Below are 17,892 nucleotides of genomic sequence, written 5' to 3' on the forward strand. Positions count from 1 at the left end.
TCTGAGACCCAGGATGGAGAAGTGAGTTGATGTGACTGCAGAATGAGTCAGGGGTGAAGACTGACTTGGGGACAGCAGGCCATAGGGTAAGAGGGCATGATGGGGCTGGTGGTCAGGGTGTGGACAGTTCCAGGGTTTCAGTGTCTGTCTGCATCCAATGCTTCTAAAATCTCCCTTAGACAACTGCTATTATTCTGTCTGCTGCCACAAAGAAGAAGTAGGCATCACCAGAGTGGCTGGCCTGGAGAGAGTGGAAGGTCAGGGCCAGGCCAGTCCTGGATTCTCTCCAGCCTAAGGAGGCCCAACCCGGCATGGGGTACAGGGTGCTGGGCCTGGAGCCACAGTCTGAGGGAGTTCTTCCTCCCAGCATCTCCTGGCCATTTTCTTTCTCAGACTCTCCTCAGCCCCCAAGACTCAACGCCACCTCACCTCCTCCAGGAAACTCTCCTGGACTGGCCCATCCTCGTCTCAGGACCTCACAGCGTGGAGCAGAACTGCAGCAGCCTCGTTTCCGCCACCCACACCGGAGCTGCGGGGGCCCTGCTCTCGTCCCCTTCCCGTGGCTGAGCTGAGCTGTGGGCTAAGTGGTCTCATGGCAAGTCTGCTCCATCATCGCTCTCTGCTGCCCATCAGCTTGGGAAGGGCCTAGGCCTCGAAAGAGGTTTGATCAATGCCACCTGCTGGAAAAGGCACTCAGGTGATGGGTGGTGCTCTCGGAGGCTAAAGGAGACAGATGAGCCACAGGAGTATTCTGGAGCTGGGAGGCAGGACAGAGGCCTGGGCTTGAGCCTCATGTCTCTTATCAGTTGCTTGCAAGCCTGGGTAGTCACTGCCCGCTCTGTGCCCCAGTCACCTCCTCTGTACTGGGAGAGGGTAGACAAGAGTCTAGTCTAAGCATCTGCTCCAGATATTCTTGGTAATGGGAGATCAAAGCCACAAGCCATAAAAAGAGTGAGACTCTCTCCACACCCCACATGTAACTAAAAACAGAGAAGTCTAAATTGTAAAATAAAAGGAAGTTCAACAAACTGTTGACCTTTCCATGGTGACTATTCTCATGTTTTTGAAATATAAAATATTAGGCCGGGCAAGGTGGCTCATGCCTGTAGTCCCAACACTTTGGGAGGCCGAGGCAGGTCGATCACCTGAGGGCAGGAGACCAGCCTGACCAATATGGTGAGACCCTGTCTCTACTAAAAATACAAAAATTAGCCAGGCGTGGTGGCAGGCGCCTGTAATCCCAGCTACTTGGGAGGCTGAGGCAGGAGAATTGCTTGAACCCGGGAGGCAGAGGTTATGGTGAGCCAAGATCCAGCCTGGGCTCCAGCCTGGGCAACAGAGCAAGACTCTGTCTCAAAAAATAAAATAAAATAAAATGAAATATAAAATATTAAAATCTGTCCAAAAACGTGTTCCTTGCTGGTACCCTACACATTGTGGCCTGCTTCCTGGGTGATCTGGCCCCAGGTGGGATGCTAATCCCAAGTCCCCTCCCAGCACAGCCTCAGCCCATCTTTCAGGGAGAACTCAGCTACCAGGAGCCTTTCATCCACATAAGCTTGATGCCCATCCAATTCTCCAGCCAACCTCCTGAGCAGGGGCAGGAGACCCATGGGAAGTCTGCTCAGATCACTAGGCAGGACCACCCTGGCCTCCGGCTTGATCTTAGCAGCCTCCAGGGGCTCACCTGACCGTGCTGTCTCATGACGGGGGCCCCCAAAAGGATTCATGGCTTGGCTTGCCCAGAGGCTTCCATGGGACAGTTAAAGGCTAAAATGGGACCCCCCAGGCAGCAGAAGTGCCTCCCCCCACCCCACATTCCAGTTTTTACCCTGGGCCTGACAACACAGGAAGCAGGCTCCCCGCCAACACTCACACCCTCTACCATACAGACACTTGCCCCCAGTCTCTGGTCAACACTCTCTCACAGGGTCCTCACCCTCATCAGCCCAACCCCTGCTCTGTAACAGAAGGGAGCTCTGCCAGGCGGAGCCTCCACACTCAGAGAACAAACTACAGAGGCAAGGACCTGCCCCAAGTGGGTGCCATGGGGAGAGGGCCTCGGTGGCGGAGGGAGGCTGGCTGGAGGAACAGAATGGCAGAGCCCTGGAGTCCAAAGCCCCTGGCTGACAGAACTGGCAACACGAAGCCTCAGCCGCCCTTCCCAACAAGCCTGGGGCTCTGACCCACCAACCAAGACCCCTTTCCTGGAGGAGCTGCCGCTCTCTAACCTCTGGCTCTAACTGAGCCCCATCAGAGACAGACAGTCAAGGCTGTAGTCTGCAGACACCTGGCTGGAGCTGAGGGCACAGCAGCCCCTCGAAGCAGCGGGTGAGAGGACTTACTGGCTATGCAGAGCAGAGTGTGGAAGAGCCACATCCTTGCTGGAGCAGAGGCAGCTGTGTGGGAGCCGAGGCGAGTGCGACACACGGGCCGTGGCCCACTCAGCTTCCCCTCAGCCAGGAGGCCAGGAGGCGGGGACAGAAGCACACACACCAGCAAGGACCCAGACAGGCACTTTCAACCAAACAGAGACACTCCGGCTCGTACACAACCAGCCGTGTGGCTTCCTCAGCTGTGGGCTGGACCCTAGGAGCTTAGGGGCCACTGTCAGCCCCACTCTACCACCCACACTTTGACCCACACTTTGATGGAATAGGGAGCAGAAGTTTGGCCAGGGCCACAGTTCTAGGTGTCCTCAGCAGATGCTGGAGGTGCAGGAGCAACGTGAATCCAGCCTGCCGTTCGTATCATCCACTTGAGTCGGTCCCCTGTCCTGCCTCAGAACCTACCACCAGACATCTCAGCCCAGCTTCCAGCCCAGGGTCCTCGGTGGTGGTTGCCTCAGCATTGAGACAGGGGTCCCCCTCCCATAGGAAGTGCCTCCCCAGCCAAAAACTGGGCTCCTGTACCAGCCCATGCACTCAAGGCCCTGGGGTTCTAGAGGGCCAGGTGAGTGGAAAGACCCAACGCACTGAGTGAAATCACTGCCTCGATTCAACTTTGGCTGCGTTCATTCTCTTTAAAACCAGGACAGCATCCTGACACGGAAACTGACTGAACAGGACTCTGAGTTACCAGAATAACAGAAGTAAAATTCTATACATCTTCCAGCATACCTCTGATGCATCCCAGCATTCCACAGAACACGCCGTTGACAGTTGGCAGTCGTGTTTAAGTGCTGATCTGAGATCTGTACTGTGTGACCAAGTCTGTGACACAGAAGGAACTCTCCTGCACCCCTGCTCCCCAGGCTGCTGGAAGTGCAGAGCGGCGCTGTCAAACAGAACTCTGCGCAGGGATGGAACTGCTCTACGTCGACGCTGTCCAGGATGGTACTCATGAGCCACATATGGTACTAAACCCTTGAAATGTCACTAGAACAACTGATGAACTGAATTTTATATATTTTATTTAATTTTAATTAAACGTAAAAAGGCAGGACATTCCAAGTCTCTCTCACATGAGTGTCTGCAGCCCCATTCACTTTGAAATGTGAATGTGTTAACACAGGGTGGACAATGGTGTTGACTTCATTACTAGATAAAAATCCATGTTATTTTGTTTCTCGCATTGAAAGGTTGCTTGGCTAAGGTTCTGTGAAGATCCGATGACATTTCCAACACTTTGCCTTGTCTGCTTTGCTCTGACAAAGTGCTTATGACTACTAGATCTTGCTCGGTTATGTGAGATTACAATTCACCGGTTTTCATCCTGTATGAAACAGAAGTTAAACAGTTGTAAAAGCAAAATTCCAGGTCTGGTGGTTTTCCTGCCAGGTCATGATGAAACCATCCTACTTCTGTTGAACCTCGTCCCAGGCAGGATCGGGGCCTGCGGCCCACAGCCTGTCTTCCCAGCGCTCCAGGGCTAGTGACCCTCCTCCTCCCCTCACTTCATTCTGCGCTCCAAGGGCACTGGGGAGAGTCACAGTGGTCTCCTCTCCCCCGCATTGGCCTAAAGCAGGAAGAGAGCAGCCCAGTCACTGAGCAGATCCCTGCTAGGGCAGGGCTAGAACCCAGACTGCAGCTCACTCGAGATTCCTGAGAGAAGACTTTGTGTTTGGAGTGTGAACGTCAGGGTGCCTCGGGAAGCCAGGGAAAGCTGATGACTGGGTGCTGGAAAGGGAGCAGGGCCACTTCTGTACCTCTGCACACTTCTAGAATGCGGACTCATCCTGCATCCATCCAGTATGTATTTATCCAAGCGTCAGTGCCTCTAGTCATGAGACACGCAAGGGTCCATAAAGCCCACCTGGCGGTAGCTGCTTTCCCCACAAACCCAAACTACATCCCCAAGGTCAGGGCCAGGCTCTGTTGAGTAATGCTCCCTGTCACAGCACGCAGCACAAGGCTGGCTGTTTGACAAATACACACATAACCAAAAGACATGTGAATGTGGTTTCCCAACTCACTTTAAACAAATATTCCGGGACCAACTTCAAGGACGTTCTACAACAGAAACTCGACTGTACTCTTCACAAACATCAATGTCATGAAAGACAGAAAGGCTGAGGACCTGCTCCAAACGAAAGGAGGCTGCAGAGAGGACAACTAAAGGCAGCGCTTGATCCTGGATTGGATCCTGGACCAGAAAAACAACGGCTTTCAAAATCATTATTGGGACACTTGGCAAATCTGAAACAGGAACTACAAATTAGCAACTCTTGGGCTGATCAGAGAATATTACACATTTCCTGAATTTAAGAACTATACCATGGGCATGTGAGAGGCTGTCGCTGTTCTTGGGAAATGTTCACTAAAACATCTTATGGATAAACGAGCACGATGTATACAAATAATCCTCAAATGGTTCATGGTTCGGAGAGGATAGGAAGAAAAAGGGGTGAGGGAGAAGAGGAGGGAACGAATGAAAGAGAAAATGTGGCAAAATGTTCTTTGTTGTACCCTTCAAACTGCTGTGATTTTGAAATTATTTCAAAATAAAGTTTTATATATTTTTTAAAATTTTTTTCTTTCTCCCCTTGATACCAGGAAGAATAAAGTTTTTAAAAAATGGGCAGGTGGGCCAGGCGCGGTGGCTCACGCCTGTAATCCCAGCACTTTGGGAGGCCGAGGCGGGCGGATAACAAGGTCAGGAGATCGAGACCATCCTGGCTAACACGGTGAAACCCCGTCTCTACTAAAAATACAAAAAAAAATTAGCCAGGCGTGGTGGCGGGTGCCTGTAGTCCCAGCTACTTGGGAGGGTGAGGCAGGAGAATGGCGTGAACCCGGGAGGCGGAGCTTGCAGTGAGCGGAGATCATGCCACTGCACTCCACTTGGGTGACAGAGCGAGACTCCGTCTCAGAAAAAGAAAAAATGGCCAGGTGCACTTGTAGTCACAGTTACTTAAGAGGTTCAAGCTACTTGGGAAAGCTTGAGCCCAGGAGTCTGAGTCCAATCTAGACAACACAGTGTGAACCTGTCTCTTTAAAAAAAGTTGCAAAATGTTCATGGATGGAGGAGACGTTCTCTGCGTGAGGTGAAAGGGCTGCCTGTGGGTCGGGCGTGGTAGCTGACACCTGTAATCCCAGCACTTTGGGAAGCCGAGGTAGGCGGATTGCCTGAGTTCAGGAGTTTGAGACCAGCCTGGGCAACATGGTGAAACCCTGTCCTTACTAAAAACACAAAAAATTAGCCAGGCGTGGCAGCGTGTGCCTGTAGTCCCAGCTTCGGGAGGCTATGGTGGGAGAATCGCTTGAACCTGGGAGGCGGAGGGTGCAGTGAGCCGAGACTGCGCCATTGCACTCCAGCCTGGGCAACAAGAGCAAGACTTCATCTCCAAAAAAAAACAGAAAGGGCTGCCTGCTGTCTTCAGAGTGAGTCAAAAGCACTGAGGCACAGCCTTCAGACGCAGGAAATGGTTCTATTCTCCCACTTGCCTTCTGACTCTTAGGAAGCCAGAAATAGTGACGGCATTGCTGAGACCGGAGCCCAGGGCTGCAGAGCAGTGGTACTCACGACCTTTGAATGCTCAGTAGGAGTACCCTGCTCAGGGCCAAGGCCTCACATGCGAGCCCTCGTCTGAGCCTCTCAGCCACCTACAAAGTCAACCCCATTTCTCAGATGAGGATGCTGCCTCCGAGAGGCCACATAGCTACTAAGGAGCAGAGCTGGGACTCCAAACAGGTCTGTTTCCTCCAGAATCAGGACTCTGAACCACCACAAACTCTCCTGCCTTCAGCTCTTTTGGTGTGTAAACTTTTTTTATTTTTGTTTTTGAGATGGAGTCTTGCTCTTTCATCCAGGCTGGAGTGCAGTGGCACAATCTCGGCTCACTGCAACCTCTGCCTCCTGAGTTCACGCCATTCTCCTGCCTCAGCCTCCCGAGTAGCTGGGACTACAGGTGCCTGCCACCACGCCCGGCTAATTTTTGTATTTTTAGTAGAGACGGGGTTTCACCATGTTGGCCAGGCTGGTCTTGAACTCCTGACATCAGGTGATCCCCGCCTTAGCCTCCCAAAGTGCTGGGACTACAGGTGTGAGCCACGTGCCCAGCTAGGTGGTGTGTAAACTTTAAAAAAGCAGAGATTTCATCCCACAAATGCAGACTGGGATCTCCACATGACCAGGTGCTGTGGACTGAACTGTAAATGTCCTCCAAATTCATATGTTGAAGCCCTAGCCCCCAGTGTGGCTCTTCTTGGACATATGGCTTTTAGGAAGTAATTAAGGTTAAATGAGGTCATAATCCAGCAAGATTGGTGGCCTTACAAGAGCCATGTGCAGGCACCAAGAAAAGCCTATGTGAATAAGACAGCAAGAGGGTGCTCACCATGTTGGCATCCTCCGGCCTCAGATCTGTGGGGGACTGCGGGGGTGATGGGACAGGGAGAGAACAAGGAGTGGATTTTCTTGTCCTAAGGAAGGGGCTGGGAGGGCGAGGGCTGCAATGGGTGCTGGGACCAAGGGTCCAGGGGCTTGGATCTCTTGTTTACAAACCCCTACTTCTTTCCTGCTGTCTAGCCCACACCCCTGATGCTCCCTGGAAAGGAGAGCAAGGGTCCTTGAACACACATTAGCACTAGAAGGAAACTGGAGCTCACCCTAGTTGAGCCCTCCATTTGACAGACAGGGAAGCTGAGGCCCAGGGAGGTGAGGGGACTTGCTCAGTCTTTCCAATTGAGTATGTGGGGCAGAAGGAGTCCCCAGAGCCCCGGCCCCAGCCGCCATCCTATTTGACTTTCCCCAACAGGCATTCTACCTCAGCTAAAGATGCTGCCTGCCTCTCACAGGCCCTGAGGAGAAGATGGCCACATCACAGGATCGAACACTACCACAAAACTCCTAGGAAGGTGAGAATTCTTTCTTTCTTTTTTTTTTTTTTTTGAGACGGAATCTCACTCTGTCGCCCAGGCTGAAGCACAGTGGCGCGATCTCAGCTCACTGCAACCTCTGCCTCCCGGGTTCAAGTAATTCTCCTGTCTCAGCCTCCCAAGTAGCTGGGACTACAGGTGCCCACCACCATGCCCAGCTAATTTTTGTATTTCTAGTAGAGACGGGGTTCCAACATGTTGGCCACGCTGCTCTTGAACTCCTGACCTCAGGTGATCCACCCGCCTCGGCCTCCCAAAGTGCTGGGATTACAGGCATGAGCCACCAAGCCCGGCCTGAGAATTCTCTTCTGCCAATGGTGTGGGACTCTCGACCTCACTAACCTATATTGGCCCAGAGGTGACGGTGACAATTTGAGATAACACAAAGTCTCAACTATTTACGAATCTGGTCATCCAGAGAGGGCCCCGGAACTGCTCAAATGAACAGTAAGAATCCTGAGGCAGGGTACTGACCTTGGTAGGTGAAATATCGCCTATACTCTCAAGTTTGATGGATAGTGCAGCCAAATTCCACTCTGATGCCTCACAACTACTTAAAATTGGCTTTTTGAAGCAGCATTTCCCTAACTACTCCCAGGAACAAAGTTCTGTGAAATGTTCATAGAGTTTCATTGAAAAAAAAAAAAAAAAAAGCTACAATATTTTTCTTCTAAGATTTATTTTATAAACATGTAAGAAAAGTTGTAGATATTTATTGTGGGTCTGGTTATGCAAGAACAATCTGCCTGGACACAGTGTGCGATTCTCAGTATCAAAAGCATTCTCTTCTTTCAGTTCGTAAAAGAAAAACATGGTTTAACTTCTAATTTACTGCTTGTTATTATAAGGTTTAAAAGCAATTACTGTACTTATGTATCGAACTTATTTGTGTAGCAACTAATTCATCTGTGAAGCCATGGTTTGCTGTGGCTTCACAGTAAATTTTGACTTAAGTCTAAAGCGCGTGTTAGCATCTCACCGTAACTTAATGCTTCGAGTGAGAAGTTTGAGGAATGCTGCTTTAGGCAGAAGAGCCACTGCAGGAATGAGCTCTGCTCTTTTCACCTGCTCTGGACTGCTGTCACTTTCCTCACCAACAGGACCACAGGCTTAAGAACTGGCTCAGCAGTCCTTCTTTAGGGCCTAGCGCCTGCCTACCAGCTTCCTCTACTTCTATCCCGGGACAGATGAATGCTTTTCTAAAAAATATTTTGGACCATCTGCATGATTCCCTAGCAAATGCTTTAGAGAGCTGGTAAGCTTCAGCTCCGACATGGCCAGATCATCAAAATTTGAAGTTTACTCAGGTCTATTTAATGAGATTTTTTTTTTCTTATACAACCATATGCACTTCTGAATAATCTTCCCTTTTTCGAATCTGGGGCTTTCATCTAGAATTAGACTAACCTGCAGACAGTGATGCCAGAGGTGGGCTGGGTTACCATAATTCATTCATTTACCAAACACTTTCGAAGCACTACTTACTCTGGGCTGGCCTGATGAAAGGATACAGAGATAACACCACAAAGAAACTTGCTCATTAGGAGCTTGCTTACTGGCTAGAAAGGAAAATACAACATGAAAATAAAGCATTGTACGTACATGGCAGAAAAATGACTAGCCTGCCAGAGGGCCCCAGAGCCTCAGAGGATGGAGCCACTCCTGAGGCTGGAGGGTTTACAAACTCATCCCATCTTTACAGAAGACCTGCTAGATGCCAGGCATGCTGGCAGGCACGGGGGAAAGCCCACTCAACAAGCAGACACGGTCCCTGCTCTCACGGAGCTTACAGTCTAGCAAGACAAACTAGGAACAAGAAATTACAGTCCAGTGTAGAGGTGTGCAGGGTTGTGGGGTACAGTGATTTGGCATTATACACACATTTCGCTAAAACACAATGGTATTTGTCTGAAAAAGATTTAAAAAAAGAAAAACAAATCAGTTGTTTGGGCCATTCCGCTGGCCCCTCCTTCACTCCATGAGCATAGACAGGAGGGCGGGTCCGGGCAAGCTCATGCCTCTGCTGCACCTGTGGCCTGCCTCAGTTCCCAAGCTCCCCAAAAGTGATCTTCTCGCCTGTGGTTCTAACACCCCAAAACAAGTGATTTTTGCACAACACAGCCCTAACTGCAGGCCAATCACTTCACCTGGTACTCAGCCAAACAGTAATCTGTTCCCACATGGGCAAGAAATGACTACATGGGACCTCAAGATGTTGGTCTTCAATAGGGCACCTTCCTTAGATTTCTAAGAGGAATTTTAATTACACTCCATTTTTATCTTAGGCACTGACCTTAGAACTGAATCCTGGAGAGAGCTGAGACTCTTCTGTGGCAGTACCATGGGACACATAGAAGTAGCCTATACCCTGGCTCTGGAAGTTGGGGACTGCCTCCTAGAAGGGCCCCTAAGACCTTAAGTTGGTGAGGGGAAGATTGAGGCGGGAGGGGGAGAAGCCTGGGCGGAAGCATGTCACTGGAGGTAGAAACAGCTCTGTGCACAGTCTGTAGGGCTAGTGAGATCAAGATGCATTTAGGGAACTGGTGAGCAGAGGGCAGGGGAGATAGGGAGAACAGGCCAGAGGATAGACCTTGGTGAGCCTTATAACATGCTATCAAAAAGGGTGGAATTTATGTATGTATGTATTTTTTGAGACAGGTCTTCCTCTGCTGCCCAGGCTGGAGTGCAGTGGCTTGATCATAGCTCACTGCAGCTTTGAATTACTGGGCTCATGCAATCAGGAGTGTGGAATTTATTCTCGGGGCAATAGTGAAGCTTTGGAAAACTTTCAAGCAGAGGAATAACAGAATCAGATTTATATTTAAGAAGGTTCATCCTGAAGCATGTGAAAAGATGCCCGACATCATTAGTCATTAGGGAAATACAAATCAAAACCACAATGAGGGCCAGGCGTGGTGGCTCACGCCTGTAATCCCAGCACTTTGGGAGGTCGAGGCAGGAGGATCACTTGAGGCCAGGAGTGTTAGACCGGCCTGGGCAACACAACGGAACCCCATCTGTACAAAATGTATTTTAAAAAGAAAAAATAAAAACAAAAAACTACAATGAGATACCACTTCACACCAGAAAATAATGAGTGTTGGTGGAGATGTGGAGAAACTGGAACTCTCGCACACTGCTGGTTGGAATGGAAAATGATACGGCTGCTTGGAAAAACTACCTGGCGGTTCCTCAAAAGGTTAAAGATAATTATGACTCAGCAATTCCACTCCTAGGTGTACACCCAAGAGTCCTGAAAATATTTGTCCCTGCAAAAACTTGTTCCGGAATGTTCGTAGCAACACTATTCATAATAGCCAAAAAGTAGGGCCAGGTGCAGTGGCTCACACCTGTAATCCCAGCACTTTGGGAGGAAGAGGTGGGCAGATCACCTGAGGTCAGGAGTTCGAGACCAGCCTGACCAACATGGTGAAACCCTGTCTCTAATACAAAAAATTAGCCAGCATGGTGGCACATGCCTGTAATCCCAGCTACTCTGGAGGCTGAGGCAGGAGAATCGCTTGAACCCCGGAGGCGGAGGTTGCAGTGGGCCAAGATCGTGCCATTGCACTCCAGCCTGGGCAACAAGAGCGAAACTGTGTCTCAAAAATAAATAATAGAAATAGAAATAGAAATATATATATATAGCCCTAAAGTAGAAACAACTCAAATGCCCATTAACCAATGAGTGGATAAAAAAAAACGTGGCGCACCCATAAAATGGACTATTATTTGGCAATTTTAAAAAATGAAATACTGATATATGCTATGACATGGATGAACCTCAGAAATATGTTAAGAAGCCAGTCACAAATAGACACATAGTATATGATCCCATTTATATCAACTATCCAGAACAGGCAAATCCACAGAGAGAGAAGGAAGATCAGTGGTGGCCAGAGGCTAAGAGCGAAGAGGGAATAGGGAGAATTGCTAATGGACTCAGGGTTTCTTTGGGTGATCAAAGTGTTTTAAAATTGATTACAGTGCTGGTGCATAACTGTAAATACACTAAAAGCCACTCAAGTGTACACTTTAAATGGCTGAACTGTATGCAAATTACATCTAAATTAAGCTGGTAACAACAACAAAGGTTCATCCCGCTGCAGTGTGCAGAATGGAGACAGGGCAGAGACCAGTGAAGAGGCTGCTGTACAAATGCAGCTGGAAAGGGCAGTGGCTGAAGAACGGGGAGGGGTTCACAGGATCAGACTACAAGGGGGGCAGAGGAGGAGACGACATCCTGAAGACGCCACAAATTATCCTGGGTACCTGGTAACTCTCCAGAGAGGAGAGTGGGAAACAAATGAGGTATCTGCAATTATCATCAAGCAGCAAACATGTATGTAAAATCTCCTACACGTAAGACTAAGAGGAACACACAAAGTGTGCAGCCCTGTGCCCATATGTGTGGGGAGCGTCCAGGGTAAAAGCACGCCCAGCTGCCTGCCACGGGCCTGTCCTGACTATCCATTCTCACTCTTAAACTCCAAAGAAAAGGCCTCGTCATTCAGGACACACTCAAGATGTTGCAAGATCTGAGTGACTGAGAGTGGGCAGGAGGGTTAGAGAGACTAATAAGGCTAGTAACTCCGAGAAGTAAAAATCTTTAAAGCTGCCTTTCTGGGTTCTCTCTGTGTGTCTGTGAAAACTGTAAGGTTACTCAAGTGTGTATTTCTCTTGGTTAGATCAAAGACCCAGTTTTGACTGCACACCACCTCCTTCCAGAATGTCTTCGCTGATCTGCAGCAGGAGACTGGTGAGTGCTGAAAGGCCGTGGAACAAATGGACCTGAGCTGCTGGTGTAAAACCAAAAGGAAAGTCTGTGAAGGAGCATATTCTAAACCCTGCAGAGGCCATGCCAGCTGGGACCCTGACCACAAGACATCTTTGCCCCATCAGTAGAAGCAGAGACTGTGCTGGGATGGGAATAAGCCCCATCTACACCTCATGCGCGCCCTCAGTTGTCTCCCTGGCGCCTCCTCCACCTGCAGTAGAAATTCATGCTGGCGAGCCCACTGCCGTCACAGCTTGGGAAGAGTAAACCGCCACTGAGATGCACCAACAAAGCCAGGAATTCTGGTAACAGCCCACTCAACTGCTAGACGGAAAAACTGAGGCCCAGGTCCATGGAGCAGAGCCAGGGGTTGGCATCCAGGTGTCCGATTCTCAGGCCCCCGCACTCCTCACTCTACCAACTCCCCAAACCCTGACCCTTCCTAAGAACCTGGCTCTCAGCCGTATGCTTCACAGGGAAAGAAAAGCTGAGAAATCTCAGATGTCTTAAGTCTCAACTGGCAGAGAAACCAGAACCATCTCTTTCTTAGAATCCTAATAAGAAGCTGAAATATATCATGGTTATATCCTCTAATCTCTCTAAAGGGAGGGAGAAAAAGCAAGGTTAATCAACAAAATATGGGACAATACAGTTTTTGTTGCAGCTCTCAAATCTTGCAGCCCTTTACTTCCTTTATTAATAAGTGTTCTGCATTAATTCGTGCCACAGTGTAATCAACTATCAATGTGACCATTAGCTCAGCCACAAGTAAAGATCGACAGGATCCAGGCTGCACTGTGTGCACAACAGCCCAGGCAGGTGAAGAGTCGTGACATCGCAAAAAGGACCGCAGTTTATTACCATCTCTAACGCCCATGTTCCAGCAAACCGAAGAAAAACACTGTTTCTTAAAACTGCAGAGGAATACAAAATTAAATACTACAAAACAAAAATCAGACAGGAAGACGAAACAATCTACCTCCTCCTAATGGTAAAATAATCTGAAAGGAGTTTAAAAATAAATGAACTAAAATTTTTGTAACTATTATCTTTTCTGCCAATTTTGAAGATGTCTTCAGGTGCCACAACTTGGGGACAAAAGAATAAATATCAATGAATAACTTCTAGAGTGATAATAAACAACAGGACCCCATCTCAGATGGATGGATTTTTTTTCCTACTGGAGCCAAAAAACAAGCTGAACTCTATGTACAACAGACAGACTATACAACTAGGAGCATTTAAAAATAATAAGACTCCTCTCTCTGCCTTCTTCCAAAGAATAGAATATATATTTAACAGCACAAAAGAAGACACCACTTGAGCTTCCCCTTTAGCCAACAGGAAGAATTTCCACATATAAAAATTAAAAATTTAAACTTTCAAATCATTCATGTTTTAAACATAATACAGACTTAAAAATTCTTCAACATTAACCCATAATCCCACCCCTAGCACAAAAATCAACCCCAAATCCAGACGTCACAGTTTTTTGTTCCTAAAAATCCCACAGCACTGAACTTGATCTTCACATCAAGCTGACAGCAAGTAAGAGGCCCATGCCATGAGCAATCCCCGAGGGAAGAACGGAAGCACAGTCAATGCTGCAGCTCTTATCTACCTGGGCGGCACTGGTGCACCTCTGAGGTCAGGTCCGTGAGATTCGCCCCCACACTAGGGTCCCGGAAGGGTGAGCTGGCCGCTTCCCTCCTCTTCCCCCTCGAAGGATGTCCAATAAGCACCTGGGAATTGACTTTTCTTGGGAAAAGGGTGCTGGTAACAGCTGTCAGGGCCAAGGCAATAGTGAGAAGTTCAGTTCTCTGCTCTTTGGATGAACTGTGTAAAACATTTCTTTTAAAAGACACAATGTTAAAAATATTAAGAAAAATGTCTACAAAATCTGGAGGGCTGCCTTTTTCTCAAAGGGTAAAGCCTGTGGGGTGGTGGGAAAGGAATCGAGGGCCCAGAACTACAACTCTGCAGCGAAAGATAGAGATGCCCTTGAAAATGTGTCACATTCTTAAGATGTCTTGCCGAAGTAGCAAGAGCTGAGGGTGACTGTGTGAGCAGGAGCGAGAGGGCGCCAGCTCCTGCGGGGGAGGTTCCTACTGCACGCCCCACCCTGTGCAAGAATGTCAGGCTTTAGGGCAGCTGCCATAGGCCCCAGGGGCATCAGGACTCTGCCTCTGAACCAGAGCTGCTTTCCCGACTAACTTCAATCTGGAGAGATGGTAAGTTATCTAACCGGCTCTTCTTTTGGCGAGACTGCTCTTTCTCCTTAATCAGAGCCCCCCACGCCCTTTGCAGCTCAGAGTCGTCTTCCTCAGCGCCAGGCGCCCTGTGATCCACTTTCTTCGTATTCTTTTCTTTGGTCTTGGGTGCAGATCCTAGGCGAGTCCATAAATTACCTGTTTGGATGAGATGGCATTTCACTTTCGCAGTCAGCGCTAAGAACGAGGGTAGCACTGAGGGGGCAGCAGCACTGCCAACACCTGCTGTGCAGGAAACGCCAGCAGTCTGTGGAGCCTGCCACCACAGTGCAGCCTTGGGCAGGTAAAATCTCATTTCCCGGGCCGCAGCCCCTGCCTGCAAACGGAAGGGTCTGGACCCAGCAGGGGATTCTCACCGTGGGGGACAGGTCAGGTCCCTCCCTGTCACCAGACACATCAGAATCACCCGAGAGGCCGTTTCCTCCTATTCCTGCCCTTCCCTGCTAAGACACCACCCTGTGTGCCAATCCATTCTGCCAGGAGTAGGCCACTCCCAGATCCCTTTCATTAATTTTTGAAATATATTTTATGAAAATTTAACAATAGAGAAATACGTGTTTAGAATTTTGTGGACAGCCACATTATAAGGCAATTCAAAGTTGTTTTTGTTTTTGAGACAAGGTCTTGCTGTTGCCCAGGGTGAAGTGCAGTGGTGCAGGCGCCCACCACCACGCCCGGCTCATTTTTGTGTTTTTAGTAGAGACAGGGTTTCACCATGTTGGTTAGGCTGGTCTCGAACTCCTGACCTCAAGTGATCCCCTCGTCTCGGCCTCCCAAATTGCTGGGATTACAGGTGTTGAGCCGCTATGCCTGGCCTAAAAGTTTTATTTATAAAGATTATAAAATGTGGCAAACAACTATGATAAAATGCTGTATGAAAAAAGTAGGATTTGTATGTGGACAAAGACCAGAATAGCTCACATGAAACTAAAAAGATTTGTGCCAAACAGAAAGGGCCAGGAGTGTGCTATTTTTTTATATTTTCTAAGCGTTCCTTACTGTTGGGATGATGCTGATGCTGATGCTGACGATAACTATAATGGAAACGGAATAATCACTTATGTTTGGCGTGGGCTGTTTCTTGCCTTCTGCTAAGAAAGTATTTCTCCAATACACCCACTGTCCTCTGCTCTCACTGAATCCCCATTCCCACCCGTTTTAAGTGTTACCAACCTGATTTCTTCTCCCGAGTATCGGCGTAGAGGCCTTTACTATCCTGCCTGGGAACACCTAGCCTACTATGCACATCAGAAGAGGGCTCTCTCCGAACGACGGGGTTACTACTAAAAGCCTTTTCCGGAGAATGTGGTCTTTTTCCTAACCGCTGGCGTATATCTGAAAAAAGAGAAAAAGTGCACCAGTGACCGTGTGTGTGCTTTATGCTCGGCACCAGCCGCCTGACACCTCTAAAGGATCTGGCGCTAACCCCTGCCCCGAGGACACAGGGGCTGACAATCAGGCTGCTAAGTATTCTTCCTTTGTAATCAGTCTGGATTTCCCTAGGAAAATTCGGACATAGGGGCTGTCAGAGGAAAAATCCTCAACTGATTACTCCAGAACTGTATTTCTGAAGAAACAACCTTTTTTTTTTTTTCTTTAAGCAGAATCAAGAAGACTAAATAATTTACAAAAGTTTCAGCGAACAAAAAATCCTGTGAGCTCCCGGAAAGCGGAAGGCACAATCTTTGAACATACAAGTAGTTCCCAATAAACTTATTACATTTAACCAGTAAATATAAAGAGACTGGAAAAGGCAAAGGACCAAATGTGTTTTTCCCTCAATCCCCCCAGAAATCGGCCTGTCCTCTTGAGTTCCCCCTAACCACCACAGCGACAACAGAAACACGTTCGTTGGTAAGGCCCTGTGCCGAGGTCTCCTCTCACTTTAGCTTCCCTCAGAGAACAGCACCCTGGTCTCTCTGGTCACTGAGACCTGAGCTCCTTTCCTCCAACACTTCCTAGCACTGAGCCTTCCTTCACAAGACTTCCTGTTCTTTATCCATTCTGTCTCCACCGACCTAGTTCAGGCTCTTGTTACTTTTTTAACTCTCTACCCCACCCCACTCCACCCTCAAGTTGTCTTTCTAAAATAGATATAAGATCAGGTTACTTCTCATGTAAAAAAATCAGGTTTGCCAACAGAGATCCTACCCTCTCCAAGGCCTGGCTCTAACGCTACTTTCTCTAAGAAGTCTTTCACAACTTCCCTAGCAGATCTATGATGGCTCTGCGTCCCCTCCAAAGGCTTCTCACATTCCTAGCACCTAGCCCAGGGTCTGGCACATAGCAGGTACGGCTAAAGACCTGCTGAATCAGTGTTTGAACATAGAAATTATCTAGTTCAAACTCTTAACTGTTCAGACAACCACTGAACTTAATTTCTATTATTCTTGTATATAAAGTATACCAGTGTCATACAGAGTAAAATATGGTTGGCCCTCCTCATCCATGGATTCCACATCTATAGATTCGATCAACTGCTGATCGAATATATGCGGAAAAAAAGTAAGACATAAGAGTACAGCAAAAAATAATACAAATTTTACACAATACAGGATAAGAATTTATACTGTATTAGGTATTGTAAATAATCTAGAGATGACTTAAAGTATATGAGAGGATGTGTGTAGGTTATATGCAGATAATATGTCACTTTATATAAGGGACTTAAGCATCCATGGATTTTGGTATCTGTAGGGGGCGGGGAGGGGGTCCTGGAAGCAAGCCCCCAGACATACCAAGGAACAACTGTAATTATTTGGAATAAAAACATTTAAAGCTAGTTTTTCAGAAGTCTGATTATTTTTCATTTCCTCAATTTCCAACACCTAGCCCACAATTTAGACATGATGAACCAGGACAGCTAAATCAGTTCACACATCGCATGTTTTACTCAGGAACCTCTCTCTGCCCCAGTCTGCTTTCCGGAGCTCAGAATCCAGCCAGGAATCCAAGTGAGGAACAGTACCTGATTTAGTACTGCTGACTGGTGGCCGTGGACGGGAGTGCTGACGTTTCTCATCTAATAGATGTCGGACATCTGCAAATTTCTCAGGTGGTAATTTGTTACCAATTCGGTTTTTGATATTGCTTGAAGATACACTATCTGCCCTCATGGAGTTCCTTTAAAAAGGGGGTAGGACGGGGCACAGTTAACCAACTTCAACTGTGAGACAAGGCCCAAACAACAATCTCATACTTTGGAGGAAACAATTTAAGAAATCCAGTCTTATATGGCCAACATTCACTTACAAATCCATAAACTTACAATTATTTGCTTATGGAAACCATGATCTGCCTGCCCTAAAGAGACTGGTCCTGGTGAGCAGGTTTTCGAAGGTGGTTTCCACATGTGTATGTGCTATTACACAGCACACAACTACAAGTCCCCCTTTTCTGGGACAAATGTTAAGTAGAGGCCTACGAAGAGATTGGGGCTTCCACTCACACATGCTGTGATGTGGCTGTAGTCAACACACAGTATAGTCTACAGTCTCTCTCTTTAAAGGGCAGACTTCTCTTTCAA

The 17,892-nt window shown here is 48.0% G+C and overlaps 1 protein-coding gene across 5 annotated transcripts in view; it reads right to left on the minus strand.

The window, feature by feature from the left end:
* NCBP3 (nuclear cap binding subunit 3) overlaps window positions 1-17,892 on the minus strand; it is a 60,974-nt gene that overhangs the window by 18,502 nt on the left and 24,580 nt on the right. For 2 of the 5 annotated variants that reach the window (XM_031003351.2, XM_063700521.1), the window contains exons 11-14: window positions 17,335-17,489; window positions 15,540-15,701; window positions 14,342-14,504; window positions 12,749-13,879 (exon numbers count right to left, since the gene is read on the minus strand). In XM_031003351.2, the coding sequence (XP_030859211.1) occupies window positions 13,771-13,879; window positions 14,342-14,504; window positions 15,540-15,701; window positions 17,335-17,489 (589 nt within the window). In that variant the 3' untranslated portion in view covers window positions 12,749-13,770. Of the gene's footprint in view, window positions 1-3,395; window positions 3,715-12,748; window positions 13,880-14,341; window positions 14,505-15,539; window positions 15,702-17,334; window positions 17,490-17,892 lie in introns of those variants that run through there. The other 3 variants (XR_010131688.1, XR_010131689.1, XM_055367167.1) reach the window with 3 other exon arrangements.

This window comes from Gorilla gorilla, chromosome 19 (assembly GCF_029281585.2).
Source record: "Gorilla gorilla gorilla isolate KB3781 chromosome 19, NHGRI_mGorGor1-v2.1_pri, whole genome shotgun sequence".
Lineage (NCBI taxonomy): Eukaryota > Metazoa > Chordata > Mammalia > Primates > Hominidae > Gorilla > Gorilla gorilla.